Source organism: Littorina saxatilis, linkage group LG12 (assembly GCF_037325665.1).
Source record: "Littorina saxatilis isolate snail1 linkage group LG12, US_GU_Lsax_2.0, whole genome shotgun sequence".
In the NCBI taxonomy this organism is placed as follows: Eukaryota; Metazoa; Mollusca; class Gastropoda; order Littorinimorpha; family Littorinidae; genus Littorina; species Littorina saxatilis.
Window position 1 is genome coordinate 76098600 of NC_090256.1, and position 22132 is coordinate 76120731.

Sequence of the window (22132 nt, forward strand, 5' to 3'; positions counted from 1 at the left end):
GTGTGTCATTGTACTGTGTGTGTCAATGTGTGTGTGTGTGTGTGTGTGTGTGTGTGTTTGTGTGTGTGTGTTTGTCTGTGTGTCATTGTGTGTGTCAATGTGTGTGTGTGTGTGTGTGTGTTCATGTGTGTGTGTGTGTGTGTGTGTGTGTGTGTGTGTGTGTGTGTGTGTGTGTGTGTGTGTGTTGAACAACACTGTAATTTTAAGTGTAGTTCCAATGCTCCTAGTCCTACTCTTATCTCATTTTAATTATTGGTCACTTTCATGTCAAATTTCCAGTAGTTTCCATTGTTTATTATCATGGCGGAGACAAAACAACAACTGACTATATATCAGATTAATCTAAAAATATCAACATAAAAAACTAGATACATGTACATTGTAATATAATAAATGTATAATTAGGCTAATACGAAATTGTCCCCGCCACTGTCTGTGTGTGTGTTAATGTATGTGTGTGTTTGTGTGTGTGTGCGGCGTGCGTGCATGTGCTAGACTATGCGTGTGTGTGTAATACAACACTTTAATCTTAAGTGAAGCTCCAATACTCCTCTTACTCTAATCACATTGGTCATTTTCACGTCAAAATTCCAGTTGTTTACCATTGAACAATAAGTTTTATAACATTTAAGAGGTCTGCCTTTTTCAGCATTGCAACAGAATCAGAGGCTGATAACTTCACAACAAAACTTTAGTCTAAAATTAAAAGTAGTTAAAGTAACAAAGTATCTTTCAATGTCAACGCAGGGCTTCAGAAATGTACTCACACAGTCACTGTCATCTGACTCTGATCGAGGTGCAGAACTTGAAGGCGGTTCCAGTTTATTTGTCTAGTGTAAGCATAAGCCAAAGTTGTGGGGGTTTTTCATTTCAAAATCCCCGTTTATTAAGCGTCAACTCAGTTACTCAATGTTTTACAACTAGTGTGTGTTCATTATCCACATTATAGTGGATGGTTAGTTAGTGCCTATCGAACCTGTTTACAGTACTTGAAGTTTTTTATAAACGTGCCTAAAAGTAAGATACATGTTTAGTAATTTAGTATGTAATATATGTATACATAGTGGTCTGAAATACTTGGTTAACAATAAGGAGAGACAGAGAGATTGACTGGGGAGAGAAAAAGAGAGACGCAGAGAGAGAGAAACAGGCTACAGGCGCTGTAATGGTTTATTCTCGGCTACCGCAGTCGTCAGCGTATTGTGTGCAACTCCATCCGTCAACCCTGCTCTAGTTGTATTGCTTACTTTTGGTTTAAAAAAAAACTGCAGCAATTTTCTAAATCTTAGAAGGAATCAGGCGTTATTGTAGGAATTTGGTTACGAACAACAAATCAGATGTAAAGGGGAACAACTCCAATTGGGCGCTTTACCCATCCAGTTAAAAGTAAGGTAGTCCACAGAACTTATATTAGACTGTCTGATACTTATAAGTTCTGTGAGGTAGTCCGCCCCCGGGGCACATCCGTCTTTGTCTGTTTATTCTTACGTTTGCCACCTTTTAGTCATTCACACCATGTGAGAGTGGTGTCCCTTCTTCCCGCCATATCCTGCAAATACTCTTGCGCAAAAGCTCAAAGACATCTATATACAAGACTGGACCAAGGCCTGTAATGAATGCAGTAAGGCTGATAATTATTCACTCTTCAAGATGAATTTTCATTATGAGAGCTATCTCGATAAACTACCTAATTGCTACAAAATCGCTCTAACAAAATTTAGAACGAGTAACCACAAGCTTCCAATTGAGAAAGGCAGATACACCAACCTCCCAAAGTATGAAAGAGTCTGCACAAAGTGCAACCTAAATAGAGTTGGAGACGAATTTCACTTTCTTTTGGAATGCCCTGCCTTAGCTGAAATCCGTGAGAAATTCATTCCCCCTCATTTTAGACAACATCCCAACTTTTTCAAGTATTCTAATCTCATGACCACCCCGAATCGAAAAAAGCTGCTAAACCTGGGTAAATTTGTGGCAGAGGGCTTTAAACTTTATAAGTAAGCTGCATAAGGAAAGACTTCAGTTTTTTCCCCCACTGCATGGGATTAAAAATCAGTGTACAATGTGTAAATATATACTTTTTCTGTGAATGTGTGTGTGCGTGTGTACACGACTATACCTAAATGTGCCAACTGAAAATATGTGACATCATGCAATTGAAGATCTTGTCAGTCAATTTTTCCCCTGTAAAGAAAAAGACCTAGCAAACATGACATCCTACTGCATGTGCTTTACGCTCTCGCTGAACAACTGCATGCTACATTCTTTGGTTTCCAGTTTTATGTCACGTCACGCAAGAGGTTGCGACGCTGTGATGCATCAACACATGCAAATTGTTGCGAACAAAGCTCTCGTAGTACGGTACAAGGGAAGCAACTCCTCAAGGCAGAGTACCAGTGACACAAATTTTCTTTTCAGCTATTGCTTCCCTTGGATGTGTTCATTTGTAGGGAAGGTGTGTGTGTGAGGGGTGTGCAGCGTCTTACAATTTGAATCTCTTTGTTATTTAATCTAGTCTTACCGTGCAGTATTTCAGTTTTATTTGTTTTTGTCACTCACTCCAACTTTGATTTTTCTCTATAACATTTTGACACTGATATGTATGATCGATGTCACAAATGCATGTTGATCTTTTAAATTGCTCTTGATCTGTTTATACTTGTTTCTTCCTCCCAAAATCTCTTTTTCGTTTACATCATAACCATGTTTTTGCTTCATGCCATCTTTCCATTTGTACTTTTGCATGTTCATTAAGTGTAAATTGTTTTCACTATGTGGCTCAAAAGAGCTTTTTGTGAATAAAAACTGTTCAAACTGTTCAGAAGTTCAGAGGTTGCCCGCCCATATATTGTGAGTACAGATTACAAAAAGTGTTTTTCTTCATTTTTGTAACATGAATGCATAGGAGTTGACTTAGGTTTTTAACCATTACCTCTGAGAACAAATACTTAGTCTTGGTGTCGAGTGAAAGTGCGTTAATTAAAAGTACTGAACTTGTCAAATCCAGGTGCACGGAGCCCCTGGGGCTTTTAGTCATACCTCAGGCAGCTATCCGTTAGAAGAACTACCAAGTTTCATTGACTTGCACCCAAAGAGTCAAGAACTGCGATTTTTTTACGAATTAGTTTCGTACTCGGACCCGGCTGGTCTTGACCTATTTTTGGATCTAAATTTAGATCAAGTAGATCACCACATTATGCACAAAAAGACACGTCACTAGCAAACTATGTCAGACATCATCATGAGTTTGTGTAAAACCAAAATGGAGGCCGGAATCACTCAGAAGAACTCCGACCAAACACCACGTAATAGCTAGGTTAATTCATGCACTCGCGTGAACAAGAAACTGTCGAGCTTCACTGATGTCGTCGTTGGGTAGTTTTGGGTTTGTTTTACTACCATAGGAGGATTTTTGAACTGTAAATGCACTCAGCTGCAACAAAAACGCAAAACGAAGGCTGTGAGCTGCACTGTGCCTTTAAGGTCGAGTTCTGACGAAAGTTTTGCTTCTTCCTTCCCATGTTGTGCTCGCTATCTGGCACTAGAGTTGCCTGCCCGCCGTGCGGGGGCAAGTCCGCCTATTTGTCATGGGGCATGTTCGCGGCCGCGTGAGCACTGAGTATGTACAACAAATGTTCATGCGCACATAACAACTGTCTGCACATTGATATCAGCTACACATTTGTCTTGATGTAAAATAAAAAATCAGTCTTCTAGTTCATCAAACTCGCCAGTTATGCTACCAAAAGCATAAAAGTAGGCGGACTAGCCCCGGTCTCCCCATATGCCCCGTAATCACAATGCAACGTCCGCTTTCGAACAGCAAACCGTGCCCGCGGCGAATGTGCCGTCAATATGTGAACTAGTGCCGGCACTCAGTATTCGACGCTCTAAATATATATAAAATATATATATATATATATATTCCGACTTCGTGTTTTCGACCTGTCAAAACTTCCGTAAAGCGCCTTAACGAGGATTCGGAAAGTCAGTATCGGGTGTAGAGAACACAAAATAAATTCTTTGACAAATGCTTGCAATCCACTAAGTGACTTATCCAGGGAGAGCAGCCCTGATGTTCTCTGGCGGTAGGTGTTCAAACAAAACGGTGTTTGGTAATGTATGTAAACGCCTGGGGGTGTCAGTGTGGCCTAAAACTAATGGTTGGTTTATCAACACATTCAAATTTAATTCATCCTATTTTGTATACACTGAAAAGTAGAATTCAGCTATACAATATACACGATGAATATGCAGGGGCGGATCAGTTCATTTTATGGGGGGGGGGGGGGTTCCAAAAGTATATTGTGAAGATATGGGTGTGAAGGCGCGAAGCGCCGAGCCGACGGCGCGAAGCGCCAAGCTTGCTAGGGGGGTCCGGGGGCATGCCCCCCCGGAAAATTTTGAAAAAAGGATGCAAAATGGTGCAATCTAGGGTATTCTGAGGATGATCATTACCAGTTTCAGGCAGCAGATTTTGTCACTGATTGATACCAAAAAGACACAATTTTTTTATTTTTGTTTGGGCTGGGGGGGGGGGGGGGGTCCGGAAACCCCAGAACCCCCCCCCCCCTCGTCCGCCCCTGATATGTACATTTCAACCACTTTATCAATATATAATATACAAGGTATATTTCACTTTCATGTTTTGAAGGAAATGCTGGATCAGTGGAAATGTCTGTCCGCAGGTTACTGAACCATGACCATTTGAGCAAAAGTAAACAAACCTTGCTTCCGATTTTCACCTGAACTACAGGCATGCGTGACACTTTATTCCACAAAAAATAGAAGTGAGAAAAGCTACACTTTATCCTACTCTGGTATGACGCACTGGTTTGCTGAGATGTAAGAATATTCACACCTTATTACATACTTGAGGGAGGGGGGAGTCGGTGGTGATGAACGCATCAGTCATCATGAGTTCACGTTGTTTTTGCCTCGGGACCATCCTTTACGTTCACCTCTGGTAGTGATAGAAAATGTCAATTCTTACCTTGGTTAATTGCCCTCCATGAACAGTCTAGATCTGTTTTCTTTTCTGCCTGTACTGATCCCGATGGAGAAGAAAAATCCATGTTTTCAGCACTACCGTCCAGCAATATTCAGTGGGTATCTCTTTTGCAAAAGTTGGAAACCCTATATATATTATTCAAGTTTCATAATGTATGTTAAAAAAGTGAGACACTAAAGACCGCTTTGAAAGAAACTTTATCAATAACCAAGAAACCTTCTATTCTTGGAATCAGTTCCGCCTGTGTCACGAACTGAAAACTCTGCCTGAACAATCCCTCTCATTGCGTACAATGCACATGGGGAGATTAATCAGGTCGTGAACAACCTAACCCTAATCCTAACCCTAACCCTAACTGTAACCCTAACCCAAGGTTCGTTCGGTCAAAGGGTCGCATTTTTTAAGTCCAAGATTGGCGTATGCGCATTGACCGCGCAATAAGAGGGATTGTTCAGCAGAAGTAAGTTTTCAGATCGTGACACCAGTATCGGGGTTTTCCGTTAGATTGACGTAATCAGTTTAAACTCACGTTGAATAGATCACTGAGTTTACAGTAAGGCACTCTCTTGGCCAATGCACCGGAATGTGGATCACATGACTACTATGCTGGTCTTTCGACACTCAACAGCGAAGAAGTCTCGCACCGTCAGTGCATGTTCTTTTCAAAAAGACACTCGGCAGTTCTGGAAGACTTTCTGTGAATAGGGAATACCAACAGCACACATGCGACTCACGTCGAACACTCCACTGAGAAGGCTAAAACGGTTGCAGACCTTGCGTCGACGACAACTTCCCGGGCGGTTGGAATAATACTGCTGATTCAGTGGTGAGTGTTCGCCCGGGCGGCTTCACTGAGTGTTCGCCCGGGCGGCTTCACTGAGTGTTCGCCCGGGCGGCTTCACTGAGTGTTCGCCCGGGCGGCTTCACTGAGTGTTCGCCCGGGCGGCTTCACTGAGTGTTCGCCCGGGCGGCTTCACTGAGTGTTCGCCCGGGCGGCTTCACTGAGTGTTCGCCCGGGCGGCTTCACTGAGTGTTCGCCCGGGCGGCTTCACTGAGTGTTCGCCCGGGCGGCTTCACTGAGTGTTCGCCCGGGCGGCTTCACTGAGTGTTCGCCCGGGCGGCTTCACTGAGTGTTCGCCCGGGCGGCTTCACTGAGTGTTCGCCCGGGCGGCTTCACTGAGTGTTCGCCCGGGCGGCTTCACTGAGTGTTCGCCCGGGCGGCTTCACTGAGTGTTCGCCCGGGCGTATTGCCTTGTGCATTGTCATGTTGATATACCTTCTTTTAGACACGGCTAGACAGACGGACATACTCAGTAGACAGACAACCTGACAGACACTCAGACAGACAGACAGACAGACAGACAGACGGACAGACAGACAGACAACCTGACAGACACTCAGACAGACAGACAGACAGACAGACAGACAAACACACACACACACACACACACACACACACACACAATCACATACACACACACACACACACACACATACACACACACACACACACACACACACACACACACACGGGCACACACGAGCACACACACACACACACAAGCACACACATACACACACACACAGGCACACACACAGACACACGGACACACACACACACACACACACAAGGCACACACGTACACACACACGCATACACACGCATATACACACACACGTACACACACACACGCACACCCACGCACACCCACACCTTTTTACATTTATTCAAGTTTTGACTAAACATGGAGGGGGAATCGAGACGAGGGTCGTGGTGTATGTGTGTGTGTGTGTGTGTGTGTGTGTGTGTGTGTGTGTGTGTGTGTGTGTCTGTGTCTGTGTCTGTGTCTGTGTGTGTGTGTGTGTAGAGCGATTCAGAGTAAACTACTGAACCGATCTTAATGACATTTTACATGAGAGTTAATGGGTATGATATCCTCAGAGGTTTTTTTCATTTTTTTGATAAATGTCTTTGATGACGTCATATCCGGCTATGACTTGTTGGTTCACGAAGTGTAGCCTATGCGATCGTAACTTTGTCTGTCTGTGCCGTGTGTGCGTGTGTGCGTGTGTATGTCTGTGGTAGAAACTTTAACATTTCGTCATTTGAAGACGTCACATTATGGCGTAAGAGGGTTAGACGTCACGCGTCTCGGTCATTGTTATTTTGAGCGGGCCGAGACTAGTTGGCAGTCGTGTCCCTGTAGTGTAAGTAGGCTACATGCAGACAGACAGATCTAGATCTAGTGTCTCGCTTTCTTGCACAGTTTCACCTATGCTTACTGTGTGTGTGTGTGTGTGTGTGTGTGTGTGTGTGTGTGACGGAGTGATTGAGTTTGTGTTACTGTTTGTCGATTTCTTACGTGAGCCTTGAAGGCTTCGCCTCTTCATGTTGTTTTTGTTGCTGTTAACCTTGCATGTAAGTTTGCGTTATGTTTCTTTTCTAACATTATTTAGGGTTCATATTGAACGCACTTTCTTTGACGTGTCCAAGACAAGACATAAAGGCTGCTTGGGGCCTTGCAACAACGTTCAAACAAACAGGCAGTATCTGAGACCAAGAGAAAGCTGAAAGTAGCCACCACCCTCAAGCTGAAACTTAACGTGATTTATTCAACAATAAAATTATGTATTTCAATCAATCATCAATCAATATGAGTCTTATATCGCGCATATTCCGTGGGTACAGTTCTAGGCGCTCTGCAGTGATGCCGTGTGAGATGAAATGTTATACGGCCAGTAATTGCAGCCATATCGGCGCATATTTACCTTTCACGGCCTATTATTCCAAGTCACACGGGTATAGGTAGACAATTATTAACTGTGCCTAAGCAATTTTGCCAGGAAAGACCCTTTTGTCAATCGTGGGATCTTTAACGTGCACACCCAATGTAGTGTACACGGGGGGAGGTTCGGACACCGAAGAGAGTCTGCACACAAAGTTGACTCTGTGAAATAAATTTCCGCCGAACCTGGGATCGAACTCACGCTGACAGCGGCCAACTGAATACAAATCCAGCGCGCTACCAACTGAGCTATATCCCCGCCTGTAGTGTAGAAAACTCCTCCCACAAACAAGTCTGCGTCACATCTGTCCTACTTTCAGTTCATGTTCTGGGTGTTCAGACACGTACTGCGTATTCACAAATACTTTTGATTCTTTTTACATTTAGTAAAGTTTTGACTAAATGTTTTAACATAGAGGGGGGAATCGAGACGAGGGTCGTGGTGTATGTGTGTGTGTGTGTGTGTGTGTGTGTGTCTGTGTCTGTGCGTGTGTGTGCAGCCGGCACAGCGCAACCGGCACTACCACGCTAAACAGGCTCGTCAATTTCACTGCCTTTTGTACGAGCGGCGGACTACGACGGTCATTGTGACAAAAATGCAGTGCGTTCAGTTTCATTCTGTGAGTTCCACAGCTTGACTAAATGTAGTAATTTCGCCTTGCGCGACTTGTTATTCTTTTGCTGTTGCAGACACTTGGGTTTTCCCGTTACTGGCAAACTTCAGCATCACGGAAAGTGAAAGTGGCGGCTCATAATAGAAAAACATGGTACGATTTTCAGTTCTGACATTTTGTTTTCATAGCACCACTGATTTGTGTGTGTGTATATGTGTCACAGTGTGTGTGTGTGTGTCGGGGGGGGAGGGGGGAGGGGAGGGGGGGTTTCGGAACAGGTGTGTGGTGCACACAAAAATCAGTGTAGGCCTATGCATGTGGAGCGCTTTTGAAAACTGAAAATGTTAAAGCTACTGAGGTGGTCGTTATCAAAGTGCACATGATCATGATGGGTTTTGCATATCGTTTTTGCCCATATATCTCTTTTACGTTTAGTCAAGTTATGACTGAATGTTTTAACATAGACTGAGAATCGAGACGAGGGACGTGGTGTGTGTGTGTGTGGGTGTGTGTGTGTGTGTGTCAGTGTGTGTGTGTGTGTGTGTGTATAGATCGATTCCGAGGAAACTACTGAACCGACTTTCATGAATCTTTACATAAAAACTCTTCCAATTATTATGCACAGACCTTTTTTTTTTATCAAATTGATTGACATTTTGGTCACGCAATCTTCGACGAATCCCGGACTACAAGATTGCATTTCAGCTTGGAAGCTTAGTAATTAATTGATAAGTTTGGTCATAAACAATCCAAATTCTAATTAAGATTTAAATGTTAGCAATCGATTCAAAAATGATTTCATCTTATTCCTTATATCTTCCTGATTCCAAAAACATATATAGATATGTTATGTTTGGATTAAAACAAACTCAAAAAAATAAAAAGAATTAAGTAGATGTGCAACGCCAAGGCACTGCATACCCCAGCGAAAGACAAACCTCTCTCTCTCTCTCTCTCCCTCTCTCTCTCTCTCTCTCTCTCTCTCTCTCTCTCTCTCTCTCTCTCTCTCTCTCTCTCTCTATCTATCTCTCTCTCTCTCTCACTCTCTCTCTCTCTCTCTCTCTCAAACACACACGAACACACATACACACACACACACACACACACACACACACACACACACACACACACACACACACACACACACACCCCCAAGTTACACACGTACACACATACACACTCACTCACTCTCTCACACACACTTCATACACACAAAACACACCCCCATACGCACATATAAACAAACACACATACACACACATACACTTACGCACACGTACAAACACACACCCACCCACTCTCTCTCTCTCTTTTTTTCTCTCTTATATACAAACAGATACACAACCACACACACACACACACACACACACACACACACACACACACACACACACACACACACACACAAACATGTACATAGGCACGCATGTACGCACGCACACACCCGCAGACACAGACACAGACACACAGACACACACACACACACACTCACACATTGACTCACACAAATCTCATACACACAAAACACACACTCATACGCACATACACGGTTGGGCTAGTGGTAAGGCGTCCGCCCCGTGATCGGGAGGTCGTGGGTTAGAACCCAGGCCGGATCATACCTAAGACTTTAACATTGGCAATCTAGTGGCTGCTCCGCCTGGCGTCTGGCATTATGGGGTTAGTGCATGCTAGGACTGGTTGGTCCGGTGTCAGAATAATGTGACTGGGTGAGACATGAAGCCTGTGCTGCGACTTCTGCCTTGTGTGTGGCGCACTTTATATCTCAAAGCAGCACCGCCCTGATAATTATGGCCCTTCGTGGTCGGCTGGGCGTTAAGCAAACAAACAAATACGCACATAGACAGACGGACACACACACCTTTACAAACAAACACATATACACACTCATACACACACAAACAGACACACAAACTCATGCACACACACATTCACACACACACACACACTCTTTCTCCCTCTCTCCCAGTCTTTCTTACACACACACACACACACACACACACACACACACACACACACACGGCACACACACACGCACACACACACACACACACACACACCCCAAGTCACACACGCACACATACACACACTCACTCACACGCACTCACTCACTCTCTCACAAAAACTTCATACACTCAAAACACACACCCATACGCACATATGGACAGACGGACATACACACCTTTACAAACAAACACACATACACGCACACACATACACTTATGCACACACACACCACACACACAGTCACACACACACACGAGTACAGACTCATGCACGCGTGCGCGCGCGCACACACACACACACACACACAAATACACACACACACACACCCCACACACACACGAGTACAGACTCATACACGGGTGCGCACACACACGAGCACAGACTCATGCACGCGTGCGCACACACACACACCAGGGGCGGATCAGTTCATTTTATGGGGGGGGTTTCCAAAAGTATATTGTGAAGATATGGGTGTGAAGGCGCGAAGCGCCGAGCCGACGGCGCGAAGCGCCTAGCTTGCTAGGGGGGTCCGGGGGCATGCCCCCCCGGAAAATTTTGAAAAAAAGGATGCAAAATGGTGCAAGCTGGTGCATTCTGAGGATGATCATTACCAGTTCCAGGCAGCAGATTTTGTCACTGATTAATACCCACAAAATTGAAACTCAACCCAAAAAAACACACAAAAATATTTTTATTTTTTGGCTGGGGGGGGGTTTCCGGAAACCCCAGAAACCCCCCCCTCGTCCGCCCCTGCACACACAAATACACAAATACACACACACACACACACACACACGAGTACAGACTCATGCACGCGTGCGCACACACACACACACACACACAAATACACACACACACACACCACACACACACTCACACACACACGAGTACAGACTCATGCACGCGTGCGCACACACACACACACACACACACACACACACACACACACACACACACACACACACACACACACACACACAAACAGTAACACTAACACATGTGCACAAAATGAACACAAACACACACACCGCGCGAGAGAGAAAGACTACAGGGAGGCATGACGTCATGATGCAATAATTGACGTCAAAGACTTTTGACCGTGACGTAATCTTCTCACGCGAGCTTTATCCATAGTCTTGAACAACTACACACAAATAGACTTGGAAAGTACAGAATTTCTACCCGTCCAAAGCGGCCTTGGGTGGCGTTTGCTGAAAAAATGGGGGCGCCAATTTTACCCACCGTATTTTTGTTAGTATGGTCCCAATTTTTGGTGAACTTCCATCTCCAACTGTAGCCCATAATCGGGCACAACGTATCCTTCTTTATCATGTATTATCGGTGTGAACATTTCTCAAGTCGATTACAGTATGTGGGATACCTCCAGCTTCGCTGGGATAAAGAAAATCGCGTTTTCCTAGGACGCACTATACGCTACTGTGCAATACTAGCTTGTCACTTCAAGCGATCACGTTTTCCACGTGAATATATATATTCAAGTATGAGATTGCATTTCCCATTGACCGTGTATGTCTGCTTGTGTTGAATGTTTAATCATGCTTTTTGCGACTTTTTTAATTCGCTTGCTTTACTGGCACAGATTTACTTCCAGTATAACCATAATTTTTTATAACCAACTCAGACCTTAATTACAAACTTAATTTGGGTCTCATTGCAGTCACGTGGCACAATTCACCGCCGTGTGCTGAGCGTACGGCCGGAGTGGGATTGGAGGTCAGCTTCATTCAAGTGACACCAGTTTCATCGTCTGTGCTCCATTCGGCAAAAACACTGACTGATATATATATATACATATATATGCAAAGTCATTGTCAATAGAAAGGCGCCTATGGATTTTCTCCTTCTTTTCAGTGTGCAACAGGTTTTAGTGAATTTCAAAACATGTATCGTGTACGTGACTGTCATCGCTTGCAAAAATAGAAATGGCAACTCGATTAAAGGCAGTTGCTTCCCTTGGACCAAATTTTTGAGATAGTCGTGCCTAGTTCGTGGAATTGTTTATGACCTTGTACATTTGATCCATGCAAGCCAACATGGATATCTTCGATGTATGTACGTTTTTGCTGCTTATTGTGTACAAAATTATTGTAAAAATTGTAGATTTCGTGCTTGGAAAACTCCGGTTTGAAATCCTTAGAGGTTCTCGAACCAAACACGTGGTGTATTTTCTGCATCTGTGTGGGTACGTATATTTACTGACAAACGACAACGTTTGGCGTGACAGCGATCTTTTGGTTGCAAGTTACACTGCTTTTAACGCGTTTGTCACCTTCAATTTTGTTGCTAGACAATACTGGTTTCAAATGTTCCGCATACGTAGTGTGCTAAAGCGTACGCTGAAGTCATACAGGTGGAAACGATGTGCGATCTACGTCACTTCCGTTTTTGGCGTGGCCACTCTTGTGGTCTTTCTGTGCACGACATCCTTCACAGTGACGTGGAATACCGTCAGCGATGAGGTCATCGGAAGGTTCGAGGATAGCATCATCGAGATCGAGGAAGACAGGACGCATTTCATGAATGTGATGGTACACCCTGTAACTAAAGGTGAAAAGGACCCAGAACTCTTTTACCAGATCTACCGCTACCCGATGGAAGATGTCCAAATGACGTGTACAATCAAGAGAGTTTGGCTGGCTGATTCGAGTCCCTGCACGGATCAGGTTGCCTGGCGACGAAACGGTATTCCAGTTATCTTGACCGACAGACACGACCATGAGGTGTCGTTCTTGGAAATCTCCGCTGAGCAGTCTAAGTACCACTCTTTGCTGCGAGAGAGGGGCATCAGCGAATATGAAATAAACGCAACGTTAACCATACAACTCTTGAAGGATACGGAATTTGGAAGTTATACTTGCCATTTGGCAAAGTATATGAACATGACATTGGAACGTTACATTATCAATCTATTGAAGATGGAAAACCTTACAGAGAAAGAAGAAAGCGAATATACGGAAGAGTATGTGGTACAAATCAGAGACAAAGCCAGACTTATCGAAGAAGAAAGAAACAGAATTATGAAATTGAGAAACCAAAGCCTCGAAGTCAAAAGATTGTTTAAAGATATGTTTACGTGGCAAGGCGAGTTTCGACTCATCAAAATGGGTCTGAGGCAGGAGACACTCAGATCGCCTGCCAACTCAATCTTGTCGTTCAGCACGAGCTACTGGCACACCTCTCCGAAAGAGGACGTGGAGATTGACTACAGTGTCAACGGTAAATCTTTCTTACAGCTTTGTCCTGACGCTTTCCACGGGTGCTCCAAGGTCCTGCTCTTGTATTGGCTATTCGGGCACGCTCGCGGAGAGAGGTTTGGAGTCCCGCCTCTTCACGTTGACAAGCCCGATTTTTTCCGCCGAGGGTTTCATCCTATCCCACTGTCTGTGTGAGAATGCATACGGCTATCATCGCGTGAGGTACCTGAGACGCTACTACAACCGGACCTCCAGACAACGCGAACTGATCGAGGTGGTACACCCGCACGTGCTGGTGGTGGTTCCGCGCGAGGACCACATGCTGAACCTGTTCGTCAACCGATCTCAGTGCGCCCACCTCATCGAGCCGCCCCCATGCGAAGAGCCACCCTTGGTTTGCCTCAGCCCCTGGAATTTCAGGCTTATCCGAGCCTTGGCGGAGACGGCGGTGAAGTACTTTCACCTGTCTGAGTGGCTATTCATCTTTGTTGCTCTCTGCATTGCATTGGTGGCTGTCAGAAATACAAACGGAGCCCTCAGCTACAGCGGGCGTCTGATCAAACGACTGACACTGGAGGGCTCCATGTCCTTCTATACCACAGCTATTGCGTTTTCAAGCAGCAGAAACAACAAGAGCAACAACAACAACAATAACAACAAAAACAGCAACAACAGCAACAACAACAACAACAACAACAACAACAACGGCTTTGGTTGTGGCAAAAGAAAAAGAAAAAACGTCAAAGTTGTAAACAACAAGAGCCAACATCACGACGTGTTTTTGAGTTATGCAGAAACACTCTCGGACACGACAAAAGTTCACGAAGACGTGGTTCCGTTCTTGGAGCGCCAAGGGTACAAAGTCTGCACGCGAGGGCGGGATGTTGCACCGAACAAACCTGAAATTCAAGGCACATCGGAGGTCATTGAGCGCAGTAAGAGAGCGGTCATCTTTCTTTCTGACGAGTATCTCCAAGACAGCTTTCTCGTGGACGTTGAAGTGCCTAATATCGTGGAACACTTCTGCGCGCGTAGCGTTGGCAGTGGTCCCGAAGACGTTCTTGTTGTCAAGCTTCAGCACTGCCAGATGCCGCTGTGGGTCTGTCAGTTCCGTGTCAGCGATTGGTCCACGGCAAATCTGGCGCGTGAGGACCATCTGCTGGTATTGTTGAAGTGGCTTGAGCCAGTGGATCGTATGTCATCGTTCCGTTCGTTTCTTGACCTTGTTATCACCTTGTTGCCCCTTCTGCTGCTGGCCATAGTTGGCGCTGTTTGCTGGTTTGAAGGAATGGTCTCCATTCGGGGTTGATGTATAGTTTGATTTGTTTTTTCTTTGTGAAGCATTTTTCTTTCTGACTTGCTTTCTTTCCATCTGTGTCCCCTTCTCCCCTTGTGTCCTTCTTTGTCTGTCTGTCTGTCTGTCAGTGTCTGCCTGTCTGTCTGTCTGTCTATCTGTCAGTGTCTGCCTGTCTGTGTATGCCTGATTGCCTGACTGCCTTCCTGCCTGCCTGTCAGTCAGTCAGTCAGTCAGTCAGTCTGTCTGTCTGTCTGTCACGCTCTCTCTCTCTCTCTCTCTCTCTCTCTCTCTCTCTCTCTCTCTCTCTCTCTCTCTCTCTCTCTCTCTCTCTCTCTTTATTTCTTTTGTTCGTACTTTCGATTTCATTTGTTTGGTCGAGACACATATGGAATATTTTGAGATGAATGGTTTTACAGGATATTCTGTTTTTTGCAAATCAGCAACAAAGTTCTCAAAACATGGACGTAGATCGGGAGGGATTTTATGTCTTGTTAGGAATGAATTCGTTCCTAAAATTCGTGAAGTGAATGTGCTTTGTGCAAATGTGTATGCTTTTGTTATTGATAAGAGCGTGTTGGGGCTATCGAAAGATATCCTGTATATGTGTGCTGCGCTTACGTACCACCAGAAGGATCAGGGCCGGACTAGGCGAAGAGGAGGGGGGGGGGTTGCCAGTGGTGGCCCAGGGGGATGGCCCCCCTGGTGGCAGGGGCGGATCAGTTCATTTTATGACTGGTTTTTTTCAAAAGTATATTGTGAAGATATGGGTGTGAAGGCGCGAAGCGCCGAGCCGACGGCGCGAAGCGCCTAGCTTGCTAGGGGGGTCCGGGGGCATGCCCCCCCGGAAAATTTTGAAAAAAAGGATGCAAAATGGTGCAATCTGGTGCATTCTGAGGATGATCATTACCAGTTTCAGGCAGCAGATTTTGTCACTGATTAATACCCCAAAAATTGAAACTCAATGTAAAATAAAGAAATGCATACCTCATTCAATATTTTTATTTTTTGGCTGGGGGGGGGGGGGGGGTCCGGAAACCCTAGAACCCACCCCACCCCCCCCTCGTTGTGGGGGTCAGGGGGCGAAGCCCCCTGAAGCTGACGGGTAGGTCATATTCTGAGATAGGAAAATGGTCGCTCCTTGCATGAAACGGCATAAAATAAGCAATAATAAAAAATAAAAAAAATAAGTAAGGTACATGTTTAGGCTAGGGGGGGGGGGGGGGGGTTGCGCAACCCCCATAACCCCCCCGGTAGTCCGGCCCTGAGGATCTCCATATTACACTGTTTTTGATTGTGATAATGGAATAAGCATGCTGGAAGAATGTATAACTGATTGCATGCTAAGTATGAATGATACGTATGTGATTGTCGCGGGTGATTTAAACAGCAGGATCTCCAATGTTTCGCAGACTTTTGTACTTGATGAAAATGTTGTGGATTCGCTTTATAAAAGCCACGTCGTGTGCGACAACAGATGCTCTGAAGACAAGGTTTTAAATAGTTATGGAAAGCGTTTGTTAAATATGTGCACAGCGCTAGATCTGTCTGTTTTGAATGGTGTCATAACAGGTGACGAAGAGGGGCGTTTTACTTACATTTCGGAACGCGGATGCAGTGTAAATGATTACTTTTTGTTGTCGAATGATTTGTTTGCTCTAGTTTCTGCTGCGAGCACTCTGTCAGTTATGGAACGTATCGAGTCAGACCATATGCCAGTTGTACTTTTTGAGGGCCCCAAAGGGTTTAAAATCGTGATCGTGATTGGCGATTTTTGACCTTTCTGTGACCGTGATTGCCGAAATTTCCATTTCTGTGATCGTGATGGGACTTTGCCTGTGATCCGTGATGACAAAAAAATCAAGTATCGTGATCGTGATCGTCATTTGTTTTCGTGATCGTGATGGGCATTATTGCAAAGCATTTTATTTTCAACGTACATTTTTCACCGCTGTATCACTCTATGATCCTCTATTCGTCAAGGTGTTCGTGATCGTGAAAACAAAAATCAAGGTAACTGTGATCGTGAAAGATAAAATTTCCCTTCCCGTGATCGTGATGATACCCCCCCTTTGGGGCCCTCCTTTTTGCCAAATTTTTTACAGAAAATGTGTGTCATGATAAGCGTGTAAAAGCAGAAGATGTGGTTGAAAGATTTGTATGGAATTTTGTTTGTTTGTTTGTTTGTTTGCTTAACGCCCAGCCGACCACGAAGGGCCATATCAGGGCGGTGCTGCTTTGACATTTAACGTGCGCCACACACAAGACAGAAGTCGCAGCACAGGCTTCATTGTCTCACCCAGTCACATTATTCTGACACCGGACCAACCAGTCCTAGCACTAACCCCATGATACCAGACGCCAGGCGGAGCAGCCACTAGATTGCCAATTTTAAAGTCTCAGGTATGACCCGGCCGGGGTTCGAACCCACGACCTCCCGATCACGGGGCGGACGCCTTACCACTAGGCCAACCGTGCCGGTTTGTATGGAATGGTGCGAATGCAGAGCTGTTTGCGACGATTATGAACGGAGATGATAGCCAGGCCAAGTTGAGTTACGCCATGAGTCTGATTGACGTTAATATTGACTATGCTGTCCATATGTGTTGTGACTGAATTAAGCAGAATCTATATATATATACGACTTGTGTCTGTCTGTCTGTGTGTCTGTTCCTGTGCGCGATGCGCGGCCAAGGTTCTCGATGGATCTGTTTCAAATTTGGTGGCCATATTCACGTTCACCCGGGACACAATCTGGTCGATGAGATATTTCAACACGTGCTCTCAGCGCGCAGCGCAAATCGATTTTTTTTTCCGGGATCCACTACCAGTAACTCTTCCTTATCTCTCCAGTGTTTTCAGCGTTTACCTCCCTTCCTTCTCTACGCTATGAGAAGCAGCTTCGGATATTCCCGTTCCGTTACTATTTTTAGAAGGTCACCGCAGTGTCCAGAACGCTTTCCTTGCACCCGTAAGTTGTCCTCACTGTAAAAGTGCAAAGGTCGAATCAATTTATAGCCACGCAAAAAATACACTGTCATCTATCTCTATATATATTTATACATATAGATATATATATATACGGCTTCTCAATCTGTGTGTGTGTGTGTGTGTGTGTGTGTGTGTGTGTGTGTGTGTGTGTGTGTGTGTGTGTGTGTGTGTGTGTGTGTGTGTGTGTTTGTATGGGTGTGTAGGCAATACCTGTGTATTGTAGAGTTCTGTCTGTGATGTGGTCTGGCGGCTTTGATGTGGCTGAATGTTCTGGCCTTCCTCTGAGAAGCCATAACAGATTTAAAAGGGCTTAGAGATAAGCTCTAAATTTCTCAAACCTGTTTGAGTGGACTTCGCCTTCAAAGGTGATTGTGGTGTTTCGGCACTCGGTTACATTCGGCGTCGTCGACAATGATGGAACACGACATGATATGATCAGGAATGGCAATATGGCCTCTGAATCATTTTCCTGCTGTTCCCATTCCACGAATCTGGGTGGGACCTAAGCTTGGCGGGTCCATGGTTCGGACCCGGCGAAGCCGGCGTACGGTGCGCCACTCAAGCCGCGTATTCGGCTCTACTTCTTCCCGGCGAAGCGGGTATTCATCTAGTGCTCAATGTATGAAGAAGAGAGTGTTTGTGAATGAAAGGAAGAGTATGGGTGACTGGTTTGATGAAGAATGTAGGAAAGCAAGGCAAAATGTTTGGAAGATGTTAGAGATATGTTGTGGCTCAAAGGATGCGGATGATCGTACTGCATTTTGTACAACGAGGCGAGAATATAAGCACTTGCTGGAAAGGAAGAAAAAGCAACATAATGATGCGAAGATACAGCACTTGGTTGACTCTGTAAATAATCAACATGATTTTTGGGACGCAATGCGAAAACTCTCTTTTAAAAGAAAAAGTGTTACGAACAATGTGCCTGTTGATGTGTGGTTTCAACATTTTAAAGAGCTGTTGGAAAAAGATGAAAGTAATGTGGAAAGTTTTAATTACGATGAAGGTGAGCAAGACAGTATTTTGAATAATCCGATTTCACAAGAGGAAGTTTTGAAAGCATTAAGAAAATTGAAAGATCATAAAATAATCTCCTGGACCAGATGGAATAATACCTGAGTAATTGAAAGGTTCTGAACCACAGATTGTTGATTTTTGTGTGAAATTGTTTAATGTTCTTTTTGACAAAGGTGTTTTTCCAGAAGCTTGGACCAAATCATTTGTACTCCCGTTATTCAAAAAAGGTGATGCTAATGATCCAAGTAATTATCGAGGAATATCACTCTGTGATGTGAGTAGTAAAGTGTATAGTACAATTATCAACTGTAGACTTCAAGAATGGAGTGAACGTTATAATCTTACCGGAGAATATCAAGCTGGGTTTAAAAACAATTATTCAACTGTCGATCATATGTTTACATTGTTGGCGTTTGTACAGAAGCAGTTTTCCTTTAATCGTAAACTCTATATGGCATTTATAGATTTTGAAAAAGCATTTGATTCTATCGATCGTAACCTGATGTGGCCAATTTTGTTGAAAAATGGCATAAAAGGAAAGTTGTTCCTTTGCATTAAAAGTATGTATGAAAATGTTAAATGCCGAGTGAAATGTGGTGTACATTTGACTGATTATATTAAGTGTACCTACGGTGTGAAACAAGGTGATGTTTGTAGTCCTCTTTTGTTTTCTCTCTTTATAAACGAGTTGGCTTTGGAAATTATTGAAAAAGGAAGACATGGTGCACAGTTTTTGAATGATTATATGGAGCTATTTATTTTATTATTGGCTGATGATGTTGTTCTATTATCTGAGACTGTGGTTGGTCTACAGACGCAGTTGAATAATTTGCAGCATGCAGCATCAAATTTACACCTTAAAGTAAATATGAATAAGAGTAATATTGTTGTTTTTCGGAAGGGTGGATACTTGAGTGTAAGAGAGAAATGGAAGTATGATGGAAAGATAATGCCAGTGGTTAATGTTTATAAGTATTTAGGAATATTGTTCTCCACAAAACTCAGTCGCCACTTGTTGTGACCTTGCAAGCAAAGCGAAAAACGCATTGTTGTGTATATTACAAAATTTGTCCAAGCTTGGTAATAATAATTTGAAAGTTTATTTAAAATTATTTGATTCTCAGGTTTTGCCAATTGCAATATATGGAGCTGAACTGTGGGGTCTTGAGAAATCTGCATTACAGTCTGAAAAAGTTCATTTATTTGCCCTAAAGAAATTTCTTGGTGTTGGATCACGCACACCCAACGATTTTGTGTACGGCGAGATGAATAGGTATCCCATTTATCCCCGAGTACGCAGTACTAGGGTCCAACAGACATTAATTGTGTGTCTGTCTGTCTCGACTTAACAGCTTATTGCTGGAAAACTACTGGGCGCAGTTCGTTCAAAAGTTGATACACTAACTTGATAATAGGTCCGATTGATCGTATTAAAACTTCATAATGTTACCTGGGACCTAAATGCGAAATAAATCACAAAAACGACTCTTAACGGCGGGCGCGATTCGCGGTGGGATAGAACAGCCGTTCGGCTGATAAACCGCCCAGCCAAGCCAGCGACACCAGGCTTTGCGTGCGTGCGTGCTTTGCGTGCGTGTACCACTGCGCGAGGACTATAGGCATTTGAGTTCACTGGCGAATGTCAGATTTGTTGGCTTAGTGGAAAGCGTTTCCGAATATGGCCAAAATGATCCGGGTTCGATTCCCGGCATGGGCGGTCTATTTTATTTTTTTTATTTTTTTTTTAATAAATTCTTGTTTACTATTGTTTATTATGAACGTTTTAATGTTTTATTTTACTCTAATAATTTTTTTAATTGTGTAAAATAAATAAATTATTATTTTTTTTTTTTAATCCACGTGCACAAGACAAAAACTTTCATACTGGGGGAGCGAGCCAGTCTGAAGAGTACTCGGGTCCAGCGCCAGCGTTTTTTATGTGAATGCTGCAATACGTTGTGTTAAATATTGGTTGAAGTTGTTAAGAATGGACGTAAATAGATTGCCACATAAAGCCTATAAAATGTTGCGTGAACTGGATGAAAGAGGTAAAAGAAACTGGGTGTCTAGCGTACGTTGTAAATTATGTCAGAATGGTTTTGGGTTTGTATGGATGAATCAAGGAGTGCAAGATGAGAACCGTTTTTTGAAAGATTTCAAAGAAAGATTGATTGATTGTAGATGGCAGGAATGGAATTTTCATGTTCAGAACAGTGATAGATTTGCGTTATATAGGACATTTTGCACTGTGCACGAAGTAAAACCTTATTTATTATTGAACATGGATAGGCATTTGAAAATTATTATGGCAAGATTCCGAGGTGGAATAACAGAACTATTTGTGCACGTTAATCGATATAAGAGATACGATGCAGATATGTTGTTATGCCCATTGTGCAGGGAACGTAAGGAAGATGAGTTTCATTTTGTGCTTTGTTGCCCCGCACTTCGTGATTTGCGATGCCAGTTTATTCCTGCTAAGTTTTATAGAAACCCAAGTTTACACAAGTTTTCTATGCTTATGACATCTGTGAATGAAGGTATTGTTCGAAATTTGTCAGTTTATGTGTACAAAGCATTTCGGCTACGTAGTGTTGTTATGTCTTAGTTCATGTAAGCCTACGATATTATTTTATTTGAAATGTAATGTCTTAGTTCGTGTATGATTTATTTCATTTGATTTGTGTGCAAATGTCATTATGTCATTGTATATATGTTCACCCCCCTCATAAGGGTCTATGGCCTAAATGAGTAAACAATCCAATCCAATCCAATCCAATCTCTCTCTCTCTCTCTTTCCTTCTGCAAGTATTAATTGTCATCGTTCTGTATGTTTCTGTATACGGTAGTTGTTTTTATCTCATTGAAAAGTTTGATAATGGTAATTATGTATTTTTTTCAACTAAATGTGTGTGTGTGTGTGTGTGTGTGTGTGTGTGTGTGTGTGTGTGTGTGTGTGTGTGTGTGTGTGTGTGTGTGTGTGTGTGTGTGTGGTCGCTCGATTTTTTGTCTCCGATTGTCTGTTTGGTGATCTGTGTAACTATAAGTGCAGTGAATTAAAACCATTGTGCCTTTTGAAAATCCTGCACATTTTTATAATGCCATTCCATCCATAATTCCATTCAGTGCCTTTTGACATTTATATATATTGGTTATGCTGTGATCTTTATACAGAGAAA

General features: G+C 43.6%; 1 protein-coding gene across 1 annotated transcript; it reads left to right on the forward strand.

Moving 5' to 3' along the window:
- The first annotated feature begins 12123 nt into the window (after positions 1-12123).
- On the forward strand, positions 12124-13853 carry LOC138982794 (uncharacterized). Its single transcript, XM_070356144.1, has one exon. It carries the CDS (start codon positions 12479-12481, stop codon positions 13844-13846), a length of 1368 nt encoding a protein of 455 aa, XP_070212245.1. The 5' UTR covers positions 12124-12478; the 3' UTR covers positions 13847-13853.
- Positions 13854-22132: the final 8279 nt, after the last annotated feature.